General features: G+C 32.1%; 1 protein-coding gene across 3 annotated transcripts in view; it reads right to left on the reverse strand.

The window, feature by feature from the left end:
* The window catches only part of LOC111621760 (transcription factor collier-like), a 71,240-nt gene that overhangs the window by 2,476 nt on the left and 46,548 nt on the right, over nucleotides 1–22,216 (reverse strand). The window contains exons 7-13 of one of the 3 annotated variants that reach the window (XM_023364001.1): nucleotides 13,660–13,741; nucleotides 11,089–11,206; nucleotides 7,543–7,673; nucleotides 6,141–6,267; nucleotides 4,800–4,888; nucleotides 3,905–4,079; nucleotides 3,225–3,398 (exon numbers count right to left, since the gene is read on the reverse strand). In XM_023364001.1, the coding sequence (XP_023219769.1) occupies nucleotides 3,225–3,398; nucleotides 3,905–4,079; nucleotides 4,800–4,888; nucleotides 6,141–6,267; nucleotides 7,543–7,673; nucleotides 11,089–11,206; nucleotides 13,660–13,741 (896 nt within the window). Of the gene's footprint in view, nucleotides 1–3,215; nucleotides 3,399–3,904; nucleotides 4,080–4,799; nucleotides 4,889–6,140; nucleotides 6,268–7,542; nucleotides 7,686–11,088; nucleotides 11,207–13,659; nucleotides 13,742–22,216 lie in introns of all 3 variants that reach the window. The other 2 variants (XM_023364000.1, XM_023363999.1) reach the window with 2 other exon arrangements.

The following is a 22,216-nucleotide window of genomic DNA, read 5'->3' on the forward strand; positions in this document are numbered from 1 at the left end:
GTAGCAGTGACGTCATTATTATAAATTTATATATAAATATATAATAATAGTTATAGATAATAATAATTATATATAAATTAATATATATAATGCATTTACTGTTTAAATTATTTTAATTCTATAATTTGTATAAGTAAAAATACATTAAGATGTTTTACAATAGTTAAAAATAATAATAATAATTTTTGTAAATAGAGCTGAATTTATGCATAAACTAAACTCCATTTAGGGCCTCACATTCTGAAGTTACGACTTAGGGCCTCACGTTTTTAAATTTATTATTCGGTGGAAGGATCTCTTAAATTTTATAGCTTAGAGTCAATAAATAAATCTAAATTCGTCCCTGTCTATAGGAAAATATCATATTACTTCGATTTAACACACATTTTTTTCACACTTTTCGCTTTAAATTCGAGATGATTCGTAAATTTGCAGTAGCCTTTTTCTTGTCACTCTTCAAAGTCTGGCAATGGAAAGTTGATAATAATTGTTATTTGTACTTTATTTTACAACCTAAACTAAGTACAGTATATTTTTAACATCCTAAAACTTAATACGATTTTACTTGACTTTCTCATAACTTTTTGCATATTAATTATATATTTTTTTCATTTAAAATTAGATATTAAAAATGATTATTAATGTAATTAAGTTAGTAAATTAAATAAATAAGAATACAACGAAATAGCTCATTATCATATTTTTAATTTCAAATCTATTCATTACGAATGTCATTAAAAGCAAATGTTTGCCGAAAATTATCTTTCTGTTCATAATTTATTGACAAATAATTCAATAAAAATTTAAAATAGAGGTAAAGTATTAAGAGATTTGACACTTATATATATATTTTTCCCCTGTTTATAGAAATCTTACCTTAAATTTATAAATTGAAGTTGAAATTTAGATAATGTATTAGATTCTGATAATGTTACTTGTGATATATCTTGTATTTTTATAAATTACAAGATATATTTACAAAGAGAATTTTGATATCTTGTTAACCTAAGCCGAGATTCTTAGCAGCATCATCTGTTTTTTTTTTTTTCTTTTATTTATTCATTACAACTCGGCAAAATGACGCAGGTAATTCGAAATTCTTCAAAGAAAAAAAAAATACAGTACTGTCAGCCTAAACATATAAGTTTTATGATGACAAATCAGTGACAGATTTTTAGTCCGGGTTGGTCGAAGGATTTCGCTTAAATACTAAGAAAAGATAAAATTTACCGAGTGCATTTAAAAGTGTTTGAAGAGCGTATTAACTGAAGTAGAAAGAGTGGAAATAAAAAGAAGGAAAGTTAGTGCAGTTTCCAGCAGTTAAGCCTCATTTCTTTCACTGCGGTAATCTTACTCACACAATAACATTCATGTCATGTTGCATTTCTCTCATTAGAATCTACTAGAACTAAGAGGATTAGAAGAGAGAGAGACAAGGATTCTTTTTTCTTGTTTTTAGCACACATTCAGGGTTAAAAGTTACAACAAAGAAGGATTACGGAGTTTTACGGCCAAAGAACAAAAAAACAGCGGGAATATTACGCTTAACGAAAGAATAAAAAAAAAATACATATGAGGTGAGGAAAAAAGAGAATTAAGAAGGAGTCGAATAAGAGACAAGCGTTATTCTTATTGCTTCCACCCCTCCCCGTTTCGGAAAGCGTTTAATTAACAGAGGGTGTTAGCTGTAACTTGTGCATCGATAAAAAAAAAAAAGAGTAGGAAAAAAAAACTAAAAAAGATTATCGGAAAGGACGATGGCTGCTTAAAGAAATTTAGCTTTTTCCAATTGTTGTTAGTCTTGTTAGTTGTACAATAGAAGTTTTTCAGTCATTACACGCAGTTTGTCATTTGCAAGATGCCTCTTTTTATTCCCTCTTTCTCCTAAGAGAACGGATCTAAACAAATTGCTGGTATTCCGGATCGAGTAAGCATATTAAATTTGACGCAGATGGATTTTTACACGCCGATTTCTCATTTTTCTATTCATTTTACACAGATGTCCTAATAAAAATGATAATTTAGCCGGACGAAAAATGACTTTTTTCCCCCCTTCTCTTATTCGTTGACTCTTTACTGAAAAGTATTATTAGTCATAAAATTTTTTTCCACTAGTTTAGAGATAATATACCTAATACATAAACTCCTACTGTGTGAAGGAGCAAAATAACACACCTTGCAATCAGCATATGTCGGAGCGTCAGATCTGGAGACAGGAGAGAAGGCACTTCTTTGCTTCGACATAGATGTTATGTTAGGATAGGCATAGGTCATCGCTGATTGGCCGGTAGCAGTGACGTCACCAGGGACTGTTAAAAATATGACGTGACCTAAGATCTCGGCTAAGAATGCTATTTTTGCTGTACCTAGTGCTAATTATTTCCATTAAATCAATTATGAGCTTTAAAGGTGAAGGAAGACACTCCTTTTCATATTAATATATGCCTAATTAGATCAATTGGAAAAGGCTTCAATTAATATTTAAACTTTATTTATAACCATACAACCTTCTTCCTGAGAGAATTCTGTTACTAAATTTAATATAAAAAAAAATAGTATAAAAAGTTTAGGACTTGTTATGTTGTATTAATTGAAACCTTTTGCCTTCAGTTACACGGTTTTTTTGTTTTTTTAAATAAAAGCATTCTATGATTAATTTTATTATAGATGAGTAAATAAAGACTTAATTTACATACTATCGTAGGAGAGAGAGAAAGAGAAAAAAGAGAGTATTCAAAAAACGAAAGCATAAAATTCGAATATAAAAGTTTAGGATAAAAGCTAAGCTATTTAAGAAAATTTCCTCTTTTCGATTTAAAATAAAAAATAAGTAAATTCGGTTTTTGAGATAAAGTTTACATGTTGATTTCCCCCCAAAAAAGAGGAAAAAAATTTTAAAAAAACATGTTATAAAAGTGCCTGTGTTCGGATAAGATATTAAGAATCTGGAAGCATTTCTTCCGAATCGGAAGAAACGGCTAGTCCAGCCTCCTATACATTTACATTTACGTAACCGAAAATCCATTAGAATAGGATAAACAGCTCAGCGTCCTTTCCGTTTAGAACCACCGCATATTCGGTATAAACATGTATAGTTTTGCCAGAGAGAAGAGTACATCATTTATTTGAAAATGTTTGCGGTTATTCAAAGAGGGGATTATGTGCATCTACAGACTACATTTATGTTATGTTATCCTACTAGATACTATTCTCACTTGATGTACCGTTGAATAAACCTGGTGATCCTGGCACTGCCATATTTCCTAGATTGGTAGGACTTCCATAACCTCCGTTCATGGCACCGGTGCCGTAGGAACTGCCATTGCTGCTATGAGGAGTAGAAGCGTTGGAACCGTATCCTCTCGGAGAAACACTGCTGCTTTGAGCTCGTCCGTATTCTAAATAATAACAGTAATTGCACGTTAATTAACTATCGAATTTTGCAGGAATATAAGCATTCTTAATGTCGATTTTATTACAATTAGCTCTAATACACGCTTAAATTCGATACATTATGGCAAAGAAAAGACATCAATGGATACGATTTTAATAAATTTATCTATGTACAGCCTATATCAAATTATAAAAATTATTATTGTATTTATAATTTTTTTTTAATAAATTGCAATTTGTCAGCAGTATAGTCAAAGAAGTAAGAAATTCATTAAGACGTAAATAAGGTAAAAAGTAATCTAATATCATAAGTTCGTATGTGTAAATCAGACTTTTGAAACTAAATATATGCTTGTTTTCTACGATTGTAAATAAGATTCTGAGAAATTACAAGTAAAATTTCCCAAATCTTGATATAAACAGAGTTTGTTTCGGCCGAAACAAAATAAATTACTCGAATTTTAATTTAGAGAAGTTTGTAAGAGAAATATAGAGCTAGAATTTGACTTACCTCCACCGTTTTCTTGAACATTGACAGCCAATTGTCCGGCATAGGCATTGAATCCGGACATAGCTGTGGCATTGTTAAGGGCGGGGGATCTGGGTGCAGGAAGGGCTAGCTGGTTGTTTCGAGGCATACTGTACAAGGCTTCCGCTAGATCGGCTGCTCTTTTCAATATAATTTCCTGTTGGAAAAATATCTGATCTTTAAACTGTATTTGATTCTTAAATAAATAAATAATCGCTGCACTCCTTACCAGCTTATTCTTTGACATAAACAATATTTTAAAATTTCTTACTTGCGTATAAAACTATAGTATATATTTTTTTATTTTTCAACCGAATTAGGGTACTTTCTATAGATTTGTGCAATTGGTTACAACTTTAAGCTTCTCCTAAAACTAAATAAAAAAACGCAGTGTCCGACCCGGCTACCGGCAAACCTCGTTTGGTGTCATCGATTATCCAGTGTATTTCAGTTCAGTTCTGAAACACAAACGTCAAATCTCCCGACGACGCTCTCGAAAATGTCCGAGAGACGACCCCGAAGGGGGACAATTAACAACAGATGTTCACAATTTCCTGGTGTGAAAGTACCTCTCATAATCCAGCCTAATCCCGCACAATTGTCCGAGTGATTTCTCTTAGTCGCCTCCAAGCTGCTGGTGGTCCCTCTCCCGCACACACGTCACTTGGGTTAATGATATTCTCTATTATTGTACGATAAGTTCCGTTTGATAAGCCATTAAAGGCACCATATGTCCACTTATTACGAAAAATTATTCGGATTTTATCACGAGGGATAAATCGACTGACATCCTCTTCCGAGTACAGATTCACTCTCACTATAACAGATCGCCGGTTCGATTGATAAAAATGTAAATTAATCATCTAACCAAACTTACCTTAGGCAATTTTTCTGGATCACCCGGGTGACGAGGTATCAGCTTGGCTAGCCGTTGAAAACCGTAATCAATCGTTGGTTCGTTTAGAGCTGTAAAGGAATAAACACAAATTGAAATGCACATCATTCTATACACTAATAGAAATTTGCATATCTTAAACACGTGACAAGTATCGAGTTTCGTTATCACCGGATCTATCTAATGTAAAAAGAGACTAGTCTTGGGGGGGGGAACGTCAACGATATAATCTTAATGATTTTAGATCTTTCTCCTTCGTTTCCGTATTATAGCCCGGTTGAAGAATGAATGCTATTCTTTAGAATGGAAAAGTTATGGCAGCGCGAATCACGCACTATTCAAACAGGCACGTAGTCGAACGTGAACAACTCGGTCGTGCTAAGAATATCATTCGTTTAGTCGTTACATACAAAAGAAAGTCTACCGATTAAATCGTATTTTCTTCCTTTTTCCTCTTCTTTTTTGATGAAACTATCGTTTTGAAGCTTTTCGATATATAGCCAGGGATTGTTGATTGAGACGATGACAGCTGCATTAGTAAGGAAGAATTACGACGAGACGACAGTTGTAAAGTTACAGACATGAAAAATTCTTTATATACATTCCAATATAAAAAATAAAAAGATATTCGTATCTCGAGAAAATTCACGTAACTTTACTTTTCCCTTTATAAAATAAAATATTCGATTTAACTATCATACATTGAAAAACTTTAGCAACTTTTGTAATGATTTCAACAAATTGTATGCAAACCCGTAATTTAGAATTCTATAAAATTAAGCGATTTTCTAGAAAATTCAAAATGCCAGAGAGATGTTTCAAAGAAAGACACAAACTTATAAAAGTAAGCGAAAAGACACTACTAGGTGAAATATTTATGTCGCCTTTCGTGATAGCTACTGTCACGAGAAGTAGTAGTAACGTAAGGCTTGCGTGATCCGACGATTATTAAGGAGTTGCGAGGTCAGTTCCCTGGAGGTGAAGCACGTGATAACCAACAACCCAAGAACAGCGATATTGGATTTTAGGATTGTCGCATTCCGTATCGCCCAAAACTTATTTCTCAAATTTTCCAAAAATCACGCAAACATCGCTTTCGTCCCATTAATTTTCCCTGCTTGATATCTAAGTACTTCGTTTCCTAGATAATTTAAGAACGTTTGTAGCTAGGGAAGACGACTTCGGTTGGAATCGGAACGGAAGAAGGAGGAATAAAAAAGGTGGCTACTCTTTGGAAATAAATGCCTCTTCCAACTTTAAGTAAAAATTATTGGTTTCTCCATGTCTGAATTAGTAAAAAAAAATTTAATATTTTATACTTACAAACGTAGACAAATCTGCCGGGTGCTCCTTTGCAGAATTGTTTGGATTTATAGGATAAAGTGACTTCTACGACTCCTGGTATGTGTCGCGGTGGGGTTTGGACTCGTATGGCGTGCGACGTTATCAACTACAAAACAATAACAAAGCTTGATATGAGTTATCACATTAATAAACGATTACGTGATAAAAATAACGTCTAAATACTTGTATTTTATAGGATTGCCGTGGACGAGAATAAGTGCAGATTCATACATATTTAGTAGAAATAAATAGAAATAACGAGCTTTTATATGAACGTTAACATGTAGTTAAGAAAGTAGAATTAAATATTAAATTTTTAACTTTAAAATTGTCATTTTGAAAAGTATTTTAATCAGTAGTAATTGCTTCAAATTAATGTGTCTAAATTTCAACAATTGCATAAATGATTCATTTACAAATTTAAAATCATACTTCTTCCAAAGACTTGTAAATTTATAATTTAATTAATTAATACCATTTATTATCATTTAACTTATAAAATATTCATTTCTAACAAACTTCTTTAAAATATATTCTATAATAAGTTAATTTGTTAATATATTTATTAATTTTAACAACTTTTTAAATATTTTCCTACACAAAAAGCGCATTCTTTAAACGTGGAGATGATAATTATTATAAGTAAAATTAAGTGTATTATTTTATAAAATTACTTCTTTTATTCTTTATTTTTTATATTTTGTTTGTTTCGTAGTTTAATTTCCAATTAAAAGCTTTTAAAAAGTCTTTAGAAGACGAGAAGAGTATCTCTTCCACTGCTGTCGTTAGTCAAGAATCAGTTAGAATTGCCAATGAGTCTATTATAGATAGAGATCCGCATCTCATCCCGATTGTAGTTAATTCTATCAACATTTTGTTGATGGCACGGAAAATTCGAATTATAACAGCCAATAGAAAGTTTACATGTATGGAGCGACTCCGTTATCTTCTACCTATTGGACTAAGGAGAACATTCACTTATCACTTGTAACTTCGGTTTCTAGTTGCGAATAAGGGACTAGAGATAAGGAGCAACAATTCTATCGGGGAGTCGAAAGCACTCGGGACTCTAATTTACACTTGAACGGGAGATAACGGTCTCCATAACAACAGGCATGCCAACATCCACCTGCTGTTCGAGTTCGGGCCTTTCTTGGGTAACAAACTTTAGCCACGCACAGAATAACGATCATACTAGCATTTAATAGTACAAAAAAATAAAGTAGAAATCTTCCAAATATCAAAATAAACAGTTAATGTTTACATCTCTAGTTTTTTTCCTATCATTCGTCACAGATTATTGACAGTATATCTTGTTTATCAGATTCGACTTACTCATATTACATTTTCTACGATGTAAATATATTTATGTGTTTCTTACCTCGCTCCACACCAGCATGGTCCCAAATACAACTTGTAGGCCGTCGAAGAAATTATCTCCTATGATGATGACTGTGGATCCTCCCGAAGTCCATCCTTCGCTCGGACTGATGGCTTTAATGCAAGGCGTGGCTGCAGAAGGAACTGTCAGGATGATCAAATAATCTTTCGTTTGATTGTTTAAAATTACGTGTAAGTATTGATTATTAGGATAGATAAAAAGGTTTAATAGGCACACAAATACCCAACTTGTTGAGTATTACGTTATAGAGTAACGGAAGATTATAGGTTTAGAAGAGTTTAGAGATGATCTTTCCATAGATTTTACCTTTATCGAAACGGAAATTATATTCTACGTAAGCTTCATAAGATTGTAATTTACTTCTTTTATAATTATATAATTAAATATTTACATTTAATGATTAAAATAATTAGAAAATTAACGTGTTTGAAGTGCCGTAAAAACTTATAAAGTTAGATTTTCATTGTAAAAATGCTTGTAAGCGGAATGTATTTTATGCAAATGATTCGGAATCAAGTTCTATCAAAAAATTATATAATGGTATTTCATAAAACTTGCTTTTATATGGTTTAATTTCTAGTTTATGTCCGCTATAAATGTATTTATATTTTATTAAAGTCATCTTTGTAACGCTTAAACTCAATTGAAATAGTAGCCACGGCTAACTGTGCTAATTCTCCAATTTAACATTTAACCTGTAAATGGTTAAATGTTACAGGTTAAACAGGTTAAATGGGGTTACAGGTTAAATGTTAAATGTTAAATTGCTATTATAAAAATAGATTGAAACAATTCTTTCTATTAAAATATACATTCTTGACGAGCGATATTTAAGAAATTCCTATTTAATTATCGAAATTTGATGAATGAATTTTAATTTTAGAAAGCATTGCATAATTCTTATACCTTACATCAAAAGCTGTCTTGTACTCTAAATATAACCTTTTAAATATTTATAAAGAGTTGGAAGAATAATTTCTTGTATTAAGAAGCTATTAAAAATCACATAGAATTGGTGCAAAAGTCAAGTTTTTGCGTTGTTTTAGCTTTTGTTTGAGCGCTTTTATTTTGATACTTATTGCAATACAGCCCATAATAACCATTATGAGGAGAGGAAGAGAGAAAATCGAATGGTCCCCTGCCTCGAGATTCTTTCTCTCTAACCCCTAAACACCCAGGGGAAACTTCCTTGCTCTAGTGTGGAGAATTAGCACAGTTAGCCGTGGCCCGAGATGTCAGTAGAGAATGGTCTGATGTAAGATGTGGACTAGTCAATTAATCAAAGCCCCCAAGTCCCGCCGGAGAAGGGGGAAACCAGTGCCCTGGGCACTCTCCGATAATAACTTCATGCGAATAGGTTTGCCACAGTCGACTTGTCGTCAGTAAATCTTCGCTACTTTTTCGCTATTTTCTGACCTTTCTTGTGCAGTTGTGTTAAATCCCTTGACCATTGAGTTTACTTCCTTCCTCGAAGAAACACAGGTAAAAGTACTTCCGATATTAAACTCTATATCCTACTCCATCACTCTCATTCGTATATTTCATATTTATTACACTAAAATAACGTTTCATCTATCACATATGTGAATTTTAATTAACTATCATTCGAATTTAAGCTTATCCAAGTATTTATATGCAACAAAAATGGATTATTTCACAAATAAAACTAGAAAAATTGCTTTTTACTAACTCAAACTTTTGAAAAGAAATCAAACAAAACTGTGGTTTCGATTTAACGACTTTATAGGGACCGCCGTACAAACAGTAGTTAGTTCAGCAAGACCATTGGGATTTTGAATTTGCCGGAAGCAAAAATGGACACTTACAAGATACCATCGATAACTTTTGCCTTTGGTTTTCAATTCGTGTTAAGCACTTTGTTAATGTAGATTCGTAACGATGTTAGGGCGTAAGTAAATATACAATATAAAGATATAATAAATGATTAACTAAACATTGTAACATTTCTTCTAATAAAACTTTTTCAACACTTCTTTTTTATAAGAATTCCGATTGCTGGATCTTTTTTATTTAAGTTCCGGATAAGTTTTTAGTAAATTTAATTAAAAACACCGACTTAAAGTTTATCTTCGATTCTCAAATCGACTGAAATAAGTGTGAAAGTTAACCAAAAAATCCTGAAAACTTTAATAATTTAAAAATTTTAAGTGTTATTAAGAAAAAAATTAATGTAATTTTATATAAAAATCTAACGATTTTTATTATTTTTCTCCTGTCTTTTCTTAGATAACATAGAATAGTTTCAAGATTTCTGTACATTATAATTTAGAGAGGAATGTAAAAAAAGACAAGACAGACAGTTTATGAATTTACTTGTGTCTTAATATGAAAAAGAGCCCGCATATTCGCGACCGACCTATTACAAATGAGGTTTTACTTTCGCACCATTTGTCATTCATGAATGGCTGAACACATTCTTATCCTTTCAGAAATTTTTGTGTTCATTCTTTTTGTACGAGAAGATATTTAAATTAGAATCTCTCTTTTTTTTTATTTTTAAATTTTTTAAACATTACTTTGAAATCGATATAAATATGTTCGATTATTTTTAAAATTCGGTAGAATATTTGCGATTCTTTCATACTCTATCCATTATCGTATTGTCATAAATGTCTAAGGAATATTTTTAAAACAGAAAATCAGTAATAAAAGTATATTCAATGATAGAACATTTTAATAATTAATTAAATTCTGTTTTGCTTCTGTTTATTGTTCCTTGTTTATATTGTATTTTGATTAATATTTAGAACGTGTTTTTGTATTTTTCACCATTAAAACAGAAAATTTTAATTATCGATGCTTGTTTTAAATAAAGACTAAAATAATATTGTTTATCAAACTGAAAACATGTAAATAAGTTTATACCCAAGATAAATGTTTAATGTATTGCTATATTTATTGCAATAAAGGCTAAGAAAATGTGTACATCATACATAATTCTATCTAAAATAATTGTCTGAATACAATTAGAAATACAGAATTATTAAAAATAAAACGTTCCTATTATATTTAGTTTGATACGGATGTTGATAACTTAACATGAATAATAAGAATTTTAATCTTTTAATTTCCGAAATTAAATAGTTATTCAGCCATAAATTTGCTAGCGATGAAAGTTTTCTTAGAAGAATTGTAATGCTACAAGCCAGCAATCTATTCTATTTCGAGATTTAATATATATAAGAAAAAAAGCCTCTTTAGAATAATTATTTACTCCAATATAAATCCAATATTTAGCCTGGCTTATTCGAATTATCCATGAAAGTTTTATAGTATTAAAATATTAACATTTTATGCTAAGTTAAATGAGAAATACTTAAGGATTATCATTTAAAAATTAAATAATATAGCACTCAATTATGTTAAATTTGATAAAATAGCTGTATTAAAGTTGCTTTTGCGGCACAGCTTATAGTTACTTGAGATTTACAACACATATTTCTAGAATAAAGCGTATTTATGTACGAATTTATATATTATATAGACATAAAAATCGAACCTTACCTTCTGTAGGATCAAGCCTTTTAGCCCTTCGGCCATGTTTAGAGTTATTATGTACGAACATGTTGTCGGAAACTGCTAAAAGCGGTCCATCTACTATGACTTGAGTCGAAATGACCACCTAAACGACATCCGATAAACCTCTTATAGAATCATTTCAAGAATAAAGAACTATTTAGTCCTAAATTAAAACTTAAGTACACTATTATACGTTCTTATTATTAAGCTTTTTTAAATCATGCGATTGTTTCTCTTACGAATTTTAATACTATAGGAACAAAAAATTGTAGTTTGTATCCTATACCGCGCTAGGAATTTGGCGTTTCGCATAATGTAATTAAAACAGGGTTTATCTGCTCTTTAAATAATTTTTATTTTGGTTATTGATAATATACAGACACTATCAACACGTTATTCGTAATCGGGGCGATATAAACGAAATGGGGCCCGCGCCATTATCGAAATGAAACACAAACCCGCTCAGAAACTATAAAAGTATACGATTTAAATCAATAAAACAGTGTTTTCGTTATTTATTTAAATAAATTTATATCAATACGTGTATTTTTTTTAATGTAAAAACCTTAAATTTTGGGGATCCTCTACGTCAGAAGCCAGACTAAAGTCCTGCCGACTCCTTTCTTATTTACATCTGTGCGTAATAAAACTATTTCTGATAAATTTTTACATTCTGCTATTCTTTAATTAGAATGTTAGCATGTAATTACTTACCAGAAAAACAGTTTCATTGCGAATATAGTCACTGTACTACAAAAAATTATTTTTGTGTAAAATTCTTTTTAAATATTTAAGCATATCGTAAATTTTTTTATAGGATTAATTATTTTATTAGGCTACATTATAAACATTTATGAGAAAAATTAAGGAAAATGGCTAATACTTTAAGGCACTTCGCATTCCTATGTTTTTTTTATGCTAACTTTTGACATTTTTGAGCAGTTCCACCTCTTGATTTCTTAACTATTTTTGTAGCTTTTAAGGCCAATTTTTTCTTTATAAAAAGTTAAAAAAATAATAATAATAATTTAGTAGTATGCGAAATACAGACCAAACGGCTAACATTTCGCGGCTTGCGTTACAAATTCTTAATTTACATGGATTAATAAGTTATTGTTTAAGGACCTAAACAATGCCGATTACACAAAATATCAATAGCAGATTTTTTTTTGTTATGTATAATAAAATATTAGAAACATTCGTGTGAACTGTTAGAGTCGGTGACAAATCATTATTTCGTCACGCCAGTTAACGTTTCACCTCAGAAATAGTAGCACAGATGGAAGTTGTTATACTCTTATTACGTTTAGCTTACACACAAACTAATCTGGAACACTTGCCTAGAGGCTTCCGTGTCACTTTTGTAGATCCATACGTTTTTCCTTTTTCTTTTTACATACGAGACTCAAATTTCTTATGATCAATTGCTGACAGGTTGCATCGATAGGCCCCAAGGTAATAATCGCGTGATGCGAGCATTTGGAACAGAAAGCAATTCTTTGCGCTGCTATGAAACTCTATGCAAATCTATTTTTTGAAATGCTATTTCATCTATTATTGAAAGAATGCTATAAAGGTAAGGAAAAGAATTGATATATTTTTAGTTAGCATCTACTTCTCCATTAAAGTTTGATAGCCGTGTCATCGTTTTGACTTCAAATGTCAGAAAATGCAAATTTTGGGGGAAAGCTTTGAACTTCTCAACAATTTTAGATTAGTTTGAAAGAATGTTCGATAATTTGAGTTTTTTTCTTGAATTTTTTTGACTTTTTTCTACGTTCTTTAGTTTGTATTATTATTTTTTTTCCTTCTCTACTAAGACGATTTGGAGGAATGATAAAAGAAAATCTAAGCTGATTTTCAAACTTTAATTAAAGAATTAAAAAAATGTACTCGTAAAAAATACTTAAAAAAACAATTTAGGGTAATTAGAAAGCGTGATCGTAACTTAATACTTTTAAACTATAAGATTTGATTTTAGAAAGTTGTATTGAAAGATAAAGAGTAAGTGGCTCTTGGCGTAGAGAAGCGCTTTCCCGCAGCGATGTTGACACACGTTATGTACACAATCATGGTTGTCCAGACAAGGTTAAGGGTCAGTTTCATTCACCATCCGGAGCTCAGAGGCTCGTCATATTCCCTTAGCGACTAGCCGGCTCGAAACAACCAGGACCGATGACTTCCCAGGTGTATAGTAAACAGGCGAGATAAAAATGGTGTTGCGGCTAATGGTGACCGTTGTTGGAAGGTTCCTTCTTTCTTCGACGGGGGAGCCGAGTAAAGATGTAAATTCGTCGACTACACGAAGTAGAATGGCATCAAGGGTTTTTTTTTTGTTTATACCGTGCTTACCATATTCAGCGACAGACGGGAGCACAGTTTACGAGACGTGAGGGACATTTGCATGCAGTAAATGTTAAGGAGAGAGTAGGTCTCGCGAGAGTTTGTTCCCTTTCACTAAGTGGAATGAACAAGAGCCAAATGATTCACAAGAGCACGGGACACAATCATTTTTAATACCATACTAATGTTCTTGTATCGATATACTCCACTGACCTGAAATCTCCTCATATCTCGTGGATTTCCTGCATTCTTCAGACAATTCTGGTTGCACTTGAGAAAGAACTTGAGGAAAAATCTAAAATATAGAAAAGAACTCTGTTATAATCTCCTTACTTAGAAACGACTACTCATCGAATCAAGTATTAAAAAGAATTATTTTTTTACTTGCCTCATTTCTCATTTATTAAAAAAAAATGAAAATTTAATTTGGAAAAAAAAAATATTTTCTTTATCCGAAATTCATGACGTTCTGACATTTATAACAGTTTAGTGATCGGGATTATGACTAAGTAGTGCTATCATGTTGTTAAAGAGAAGCAACGAAAAATTAATTATAACAGGGAGGAAAATCTTCACGCTATTATTAAATAGGATTATAGATAAGAACGTGTACTCCCACAGTCCTATTTCTTGTTAATAATTCGTTTGCATAAAAATATCTTTGGTCTTTTTACTAACAGCGAGATAGATTATTTTAAATAAATTCAATTTGACTATTTTAAACGAAGCAATGAAGCCGTGTTCGTTGTTCACTTTGACACTTGGTCGAGACTAAATATTTCAATTATTTTTACGAGAATATTCGCAGAGATTTATTAATGTATCTTTAAAAAATTTTAAGTATTTTTGCCAAGAATAATTAATTCTTTTTTCTTAGAGTGCTTATTAAGTTTCCAAAACTTAATCCAAAAAGCGAAGCACCTTACTAGTTTTATTACAGTTTTTTAAACGAGGTTGCCTTAATTCGTTGTCATTTGAAACTTGAGAAAAAAACCAAATTATTGGGCTCAAATTGACGCATTTCTTTTTTGAATATTTCAAAAAGTCCCCGCTTTAATCAGAAGTGGACACGAAGCGATCGTGTTTCCTTCCTTTCCCCAAGGATCGGCAGCTAGAAGAATTATTCGACACACCTGGGATCTACCATCGACAAGAAAAGCATTTTAGTATATTCTTATTTAACCACATTAAAATTTTAGCACTTGATATGACCGAACCGATGTTACTTCAGTCCTTCACACTTTAATGGTATTTTCTAGTTCGATTTTTTATGGGACCGAATAGGCTCCTGGGGTCCTTATCACGAATCTTAGCCATATAATAGAGCTTCAGTAATTTAAAAGAAAAAGTATTAAGAGTGTAAAATGGGGGCAACTTTAGAAATTTTTAATATTCTCTACTATAATTTAATTTCCCACCGAAGTAAAATATCATCTGTTTAGATAGTGGAATTGTATAAATTCGCTCTTCTTCGTAGTTTACAAAGTTTAAAAATCTCGTACAGGAAATTTGAGTTTTAAAATAAAACACTAGTTTTACTGCTTTGTAGTGTAAAAAATATTCACTTAACTCGAATCGCTTATGTATAATGTCTCCAGCGTTGTTTGAATGGACATTTTTCGCTTTAATAAGTCAGCCATGCAGAAAAAATAAACAAGTTTTCGAAAAGTTAAATGGAAATTCTTGCAAGCGAAGCATTCTTGTATAAACAGTGGATGAATTTTTCGGAAAACCGAAGTCGGCATGAAGGTCTGACGACATCCGGAAACTTCAGTGATCAATGACAATAGATTTAACGGGAGTTTTTAAACAATTGGCGGACGGCAAAGACAAACATTGCGGGACTTTAACCCGCTGGGTCAACAAGGTGGCTTTTTCCACCCCACGTCCTCCTCTTTTCCCCACTTATAGTCATTCGAATCTTTCCACCGGCATATAAGCACGCACAAAGAGAGGCAGATGGGGTCAAGGGATCCCAAATTTAATTTCCACAACATGCTAAACTGACTTATTTTGCATCACATTGCTCTCTTTCAGCCGTCCGCCATTCTATAGAGTACCCACCCTAATCATATTACTCCGGCGATAATGATGATGATAAAATTCATGGTTTCTGTTTATCTCCCCGATTCTGTTCCTTTCTTCTCGAAAGCTCTCCGACAATCTCCCCACCCTATTAAATATGCTGCCTGCCACATGATGGGGAGTTAGGAGAATAATATGGATCTATTGTTGTCTTTGTCTTGTTTCTCCTAAAGCACTTCACTATTCCATAATTCAACTTCTTTTTTCTTAATTCGCTTTTAAATAAATATTTTTTATCGCAAAATTTAATAGAATATGAAGGCGTCTTCTAACATAATTGAAAATTTTCAATACTTTATAATGCGAAATATTAAATTTGTCACATAATTAAGACTTCTTCGGCTCATTCGGTGCCGTCGTTTTTTTTTTTATCTGAAAATAACTTACTTTCTCATCTTTTATATTGTGAAATTTTCGCCAAATCTGTTATTTCTGCTGATGCAAAGAGGACCCACTACGTTTAATTCAGAACTTATTGCTCTCTATTCGTGAAACATCAAATCCATGCATCAGGCCATCCTGATCCGAGAGATTTTCTCTCGGACTCTGTTTTCAATTACACTCCCATTCTGGGATTCCGTCATTTATCAGGACAGGGATTTGATGGGTCAGATTAGAACGTGGCGATTCCCTGACTCATTCTTCCCTTCAGTTTTCCGGAGCACGTGCTGCCATACTTAACATGCAGAGTACCAATGGATTCCGTGCCTGCTTCCTATCCATTCCCCCAAGATCTCGAGGGACAATCCCTTCTGTTTCTTCCCTCCCTTTCCTTCTTTTTTATTCGCTTCGATATGGTATAGTTCAGCTGGGGAGTTTGTTTTTTCCTTCTTTTCTCGATCCTGTCTTATTGTAGATTTGACAATATGTACACCGCACTGGGAGCTGTTATGCAAGGTAGGAGAAGATCGCAAACACGCAGCACGCGAAACGAAACGAACGATGTTTTCCCTCTTAGGCCAAGTCTAAACCTCGAAGTCCCCAAACTATTTCTACTTACATCTGGTCTTTTGTCAGATCTGGAAGTTTGTCTTTGCTATTTCGTCGTATTAAACTCTGTTGTGTGCTTGCAGGAGGGTGGACCTCGGAGATAAGCCTTCCGGAAGCTTTTAAAGGTAAAAAAAAAATATACTGATATACATGCTGCAAGAAAGTATTTGGCATCTTGTTCCTGGGCTCTGGGAATTGATGAAGGAGAGACAATAAAAGAAAAATCTCGACAAATAACAATACTGTCTGCACTCAATTTGTCTATTTGTGGCTCAAGAGATTTGCTTTCAAGATTCTTTTATTCAGATTGTTTTCCACATTATTCTGACTAGAAATAAAATCTGATTGCTATAAAACATCTCTCTCTGCTTCCTCTCCCTCTCGCTCTCTCTCTCTCTCTCCTTCAGTTTAATAAGCATAATCATTTTTTACATTCTCGATGATGCTCCTAATCTATTGTGATACCAGATAAATTGGGCAATATGGGATTACAAGAAAACATTTCTGTTTTCGGCATCTTTAAAAATCTTATAACACAAATAATTGCTTCCTTTTTTCTTCCATATTTTGCAAGCAACAATTTAAAAATTATCCAAGGAAAATTTCATCAATTAGAACATTTTATTGGTTTAATCATTAGAAAAAAAATTCTTTTGATATTTCAAAAGAGTGTTCATTTTTTTCTTATGATTACGCTTTAAATAAAATATATAAAAAATATTATCTAAAATTCATTTTATATAATTCAGGCTCGTGTTGTTGGCCTAGGGGAGAATCTCAACAAAGTCTGATTCTCTCTCAATTCCCTTTGAGATTTAAATTATTATTATTATTATTAAACAAAATACAACTTTTTAATTATTCAAATATAAAAAATAAAACTTTTTTGTTGATAAATTAAATAAAAATATTAAATTTATATAGTCCATAAAACTTGTTATCAATTATAAATATGTTAAATGTACGAATTGCTGGGCATTTTATTCGTTCAAAAACTATATTAGAACTAGTTTAACTTAAGTTATATATAGTAATACTGTGTTTAAATATAAATTAAAATGTACTGAAATTAAAAATTAAGCAAATTGAGAAATAAACTATAACAATTGCCAAACTATATAAAGCCTGGAGCGAAATTCATTAACAAAACGCTCGAAAGCAATGAATAATATTTTATTAAAGTTTTTCTTTTTTTAGTTAGTATCTTTGCCTAGTCTTGATTATAATAAAAGAAAAATGCAAACGAAAGTACTGAAAAAAGAAACTAATTTCGAATAAAATAATTTCTTAAAACTACAATTCAAAAATAACATATACACAGAATGATGAAGAGAGAGAAATAAATAATTGTATAATGATAATATTTATCTATTTTTACATGCAAAATGATAGTTTTTCTTTTTTTTTTAAGAAAATACTTTTGAAAAACGAAGTTTTAATAGGATATTTTTATATTATTTCATTACTTCTGCTAATTCAAAAACGGATGAAAAGTAATGATGAAAATATTGAAATGTAAATATTTTTTTAAAAATAATGAAGCTCTTGTTAGCAAGAAGAAAAATCTTACGTAAGTATTAGCAAGTACAGGATCGAATCTGTATCGCCCCATGTACTGTACAGTACTGTATTGTACAATACTTGCTACTGTTCACGCCTACTACTAGTTACGGCTACAATATAAATTACTGCTACTATTATTACTTTTATAGTGTCTTCTATAGTGCTATTTTATAGGCTACTGTACTTTATGTAAAGTACAGAAAGCTATCGAAATTTTATTAAATTAACATTTGATTTTTTATATAGTTTATTTTCAATTGAATTTGACGATTATTTCAATAACCTTTGAAGCTTTTTTCAAATAATGGATTCATTTCTATATTTATTTTGATAATATTAAAGTTATAAGAAACTTTTATGATTATCTAAGTTACTTTTAAACATTCAACATTAGAATTTTGTAATAATATAGATAAATAATTTTATGCCTTTAAAAAAAGGGCTTTATTATTATTAATTACTCGTCTAATAAATACAAATTTTATAACTTTTTAATATATAAAGTTTAATATTTATAGAAAGTTAATCAACTATTCAATAACAATTGAGTTTTTTTATATTCAATCGTTGTCGGAGCGTGAGAGAGATGAGACGAGGCCCCATCCCTTCCTAAAAACCATAAAAATATATGAATAAATAACTAAACACAAATTTTTAAAGCAAAAGACCTCCCCATCTCTATCATTTTCACAATAAATTTTTACACAAAAGAGTAAATTTTGGGGCCCTCTGTGCGCCTGGAACCTGGACTAAATGGCCCTACCGGCCTCCTATACGAGTCTGTTGTTTACAGAATAATTTTCTTACCATCATTTTATTATAATTAGTAAAATATTTTATAGGAGGACCTTAAAAGTTTAGATAAAGACGTTATATCTGGGTTTATTTATAATATCTAGTTATATTACTACAATAATAAACGTTAATAACTCATTTAAGTGTTCTTTTTATTAAAGAATGGTTATTATTATATTCTCAAAAGACGAGAAAAAAAATCGACGAGAATGTCCAATAGATAAAGTTGTAGGATAGTTCGAATTTAGTAGAGATCGGCCTTCTCTTAAATCGAGGAATGAGATCGCGCACTAGAGATAGGATTTGCATGAGTTGATCACGTTCCTGAAGCGGAGCAGTTGAGGTAATTAGGAAAGGATTAGACGGGGAGGAGGAAACCCTCGGATTAGATACTGCACGAGACTTACAACCATTAGGCAGCTGGCTGACTCGCTAGCCATTAGAATGTAACCGATTCCGGGGTGGTCTGCATGTAGCTTTAGATCTAATGATTCTCCTGAGGCGCACACTTTATAAGCTAGCCGGGACAGTGCATTGTTACGTCGTCTAGTTTCACTTTAGTCGCACTCTTTCTTCCGTACTGACTCCGCTCTAACTCTACAAAAACCATCTTATTTTTATGCGTGGATAGTCAAGTTGATTTATTTTTCTACACTAGATTTTTCAAAAATGTACAGTACTATGTAAAAAAAAATATAAGGTACTGTACTTTCGTCTAGTTCTAAGCAATAGCGCACGTTTATAAGCTGCTTTTTTTTAAGTATCCAAACTCGAAAGCTTGTATACGTAGACTATATATAAAAAATAATTCATTTTAAATATATTAACGCGGTGTAAATTATATTATTTTTAATGTCTTTAGTAGTCTTATATATCAAATAATTTATTTAAAGTTTAAGGTTTTTTGGTCTTCGATTGTATCAAACAGGATCAGTTTGCTAAATTCGGAAAGTAATTTGCTTGGACTTTTATGTGCTCGCTGTTAGGAAGTTTTATACGCGCATTCAAATTTCCATACGGACATATAGGCCATACTGTATATACATACGGTGTAGAAGGAAGAGAGAAGAGAGAGCGGGAGAAATCCTCCTTGCTCGGAAACTTTCAATTCAGTTTGAATTGATTTTTTACAATTTTCACTCCTTCCTACTCTCCGGTCTCCGTTGGAATAACCTTTTACGATTTTCGACATAAATCATCCAAACCCCGAAAAGCCGCGTCCAACCATTCAGGAAAAACAGTGAAAAAAAAGAATAAGGGGAGTAATTAAAAAAACACATCGGTAATTAAGTACTCCAATTACACGCCACAATGGTTTCTGCAACTCTCTGCATCCCGAAACGACAATATTTATTTACACGCCGTGACGTCACTTCCCGCAGGCAATCAATCCGGTAAAGGGTGCACGATCCGATTACCACAACCTCACATTATTTACAGCTTCTCGGACGGCATAAATAGTGGCAGAGTCTCACGTGTCTAGGGGTCTGTCACCGAGATGTAAAAACAACTTCCAGACACACGAGGACGTGGAGACGTTGTCCAGATAGGAGGGAGGGTGCGACGACTTTATCTGACGTACTAAATTATCTCCAACCGTACCACAGAGCGCTACTTTTCATTAGTGGACAGATAATGAAGCTCTTTTCCGGTTATCTTCGCGTGGAGAAAATCACAATCACAATTATACTCCATAATAAAAAAAGAAGCGTTTACTTTGACGCGCGGAAAGAAAAATTAAGCAATTATTCAAATGAAAATGCTAATTTTAGGCGTAATAATGCTTAATTATTATACATTTTTAAACTTTTGTGTACATAAATACTCGCAAAGAAACAGTAAATATTGGCATCCGGTCCGAAAAACAGGTAATAATTGAGGAAGAGCGAATTGGAAAGATGTATAAGGGAGAAGCACGTTTAAGTCAGATTCGTAGAGAACTGCTGAACATTACATTTAATTAAGTTGGTCCTTTATCAGTCAGCTGTGAAATCACACGACTCGGACTCCAATAACTTTCTGATTACCAATCTTTCCCCATCAACCAATACGTTTAAATTATAATTTACTGTTTTATCGTTTAGTGCTCCTTTTTATCATGTCTCACTACACGTAATTATTGTGATTTTTTTTAAATATGCGATTTTCCTGTGACTTTAATTCATTACATTTTACGAGTAATGTATTAAGAGGAAGCTGCAATATTCATGCCAACGATATTTTGCTATAAATTTTGTAAGAAAATGCGTTTTTTCTGATAAATTTTGCGATAGCAAAGTTACGTTCGAGTCGAAATCATCGATTGAACCTTCGGTACAACACGTGGAGCAAGCTATAAATGCATTTTTAATTACAAAACTAGCTTCTCTTTTTTTTATAGTTGATAATAAAATTCATTATTCAATTAATTTGAGTTGATTTATTAAAATAAATTTATTATTATTCCTCTCGTGTCGAACTTAATTTACTACGTGTCCTATAGGAGTAGCATTAAAAGTAGCGATAGGAGACAACAGTTTGGTCAGGTAATATACACACCCCTTTTCGTTCACCATTAAATCCATTAGTCAAATTAGCGGATCAAAAAAGTTATTCGGTCAGCAAATTAGTAACAGCCAGTGATGCCAGGTGGCGGCACATTCCCGACCACCCTACATTGAACGGAAACGAAGTATTCATCATACATTATATCTGTATAGTTAATCGCCCGTTAACGATCTTTTAAGCATTTAATATCAGCTTACCGCCATCACTTGGTCTTCTGTTGCCAAATGATTTTCCTAGCGGGAGGTTGGTAAAGAGGGTTCGATTTCTCGACTTTTAGTTAAATATTTATCTATCGAACTTCAACACTAGTCTAACAACTCGATAGCAGTATCGAAGATAGAAAGGCGCGACGAAATTGCCGCCCGGTACTCCCCACTTCTTATCTGTCACATACACGTCGCCGTTTGGAACGACCCTGCTCTCTGGATGGTCATCACAGTCCAAGTAATGAACAGTCTGGTTGACCACAGATCTCTATCTTTCCACTTCCAGTTTCATATTACTTTACACATAGATTTGTTGCGGAAACGAATTGTCAAAATTGTTACTGGAGATATTTTCTTTCTGGCGCGAATGCACCCAATTTTCTACAGATTTATCAACAAAGTTTCGTTTCTTTTTTAACTTAAAATACGTACGTTATATATATTTTAAATTTAAAATAGTTCTAACTACGATTTTATAACGAATCGAATAAATTAATTCGATAAAAAAAACCGAGGAAAGGCTTCAGAAACTCTGCGCATTATACGCGATACGCCAGCCATTTACGTATTTATCTTATTAAACA

Source organism: Centruroides sculpturatus, unplaced genomic scaffold (genome assembly GCF_000671375.1).
Source record: "Centruroides sculpturatus isolate CEXI.00-Female unplaced genomic scaffold, Cexi_2.0 scaffold21, whole genome shotgun sequence".
NCBI classification, from domain to species: domain Eukaryota; kingdom Metazoa; phylum Arthropoda; class Arachnida; order Scorpiones; family Buthidae; genus Centruroides; species Centruroides sculpturatus.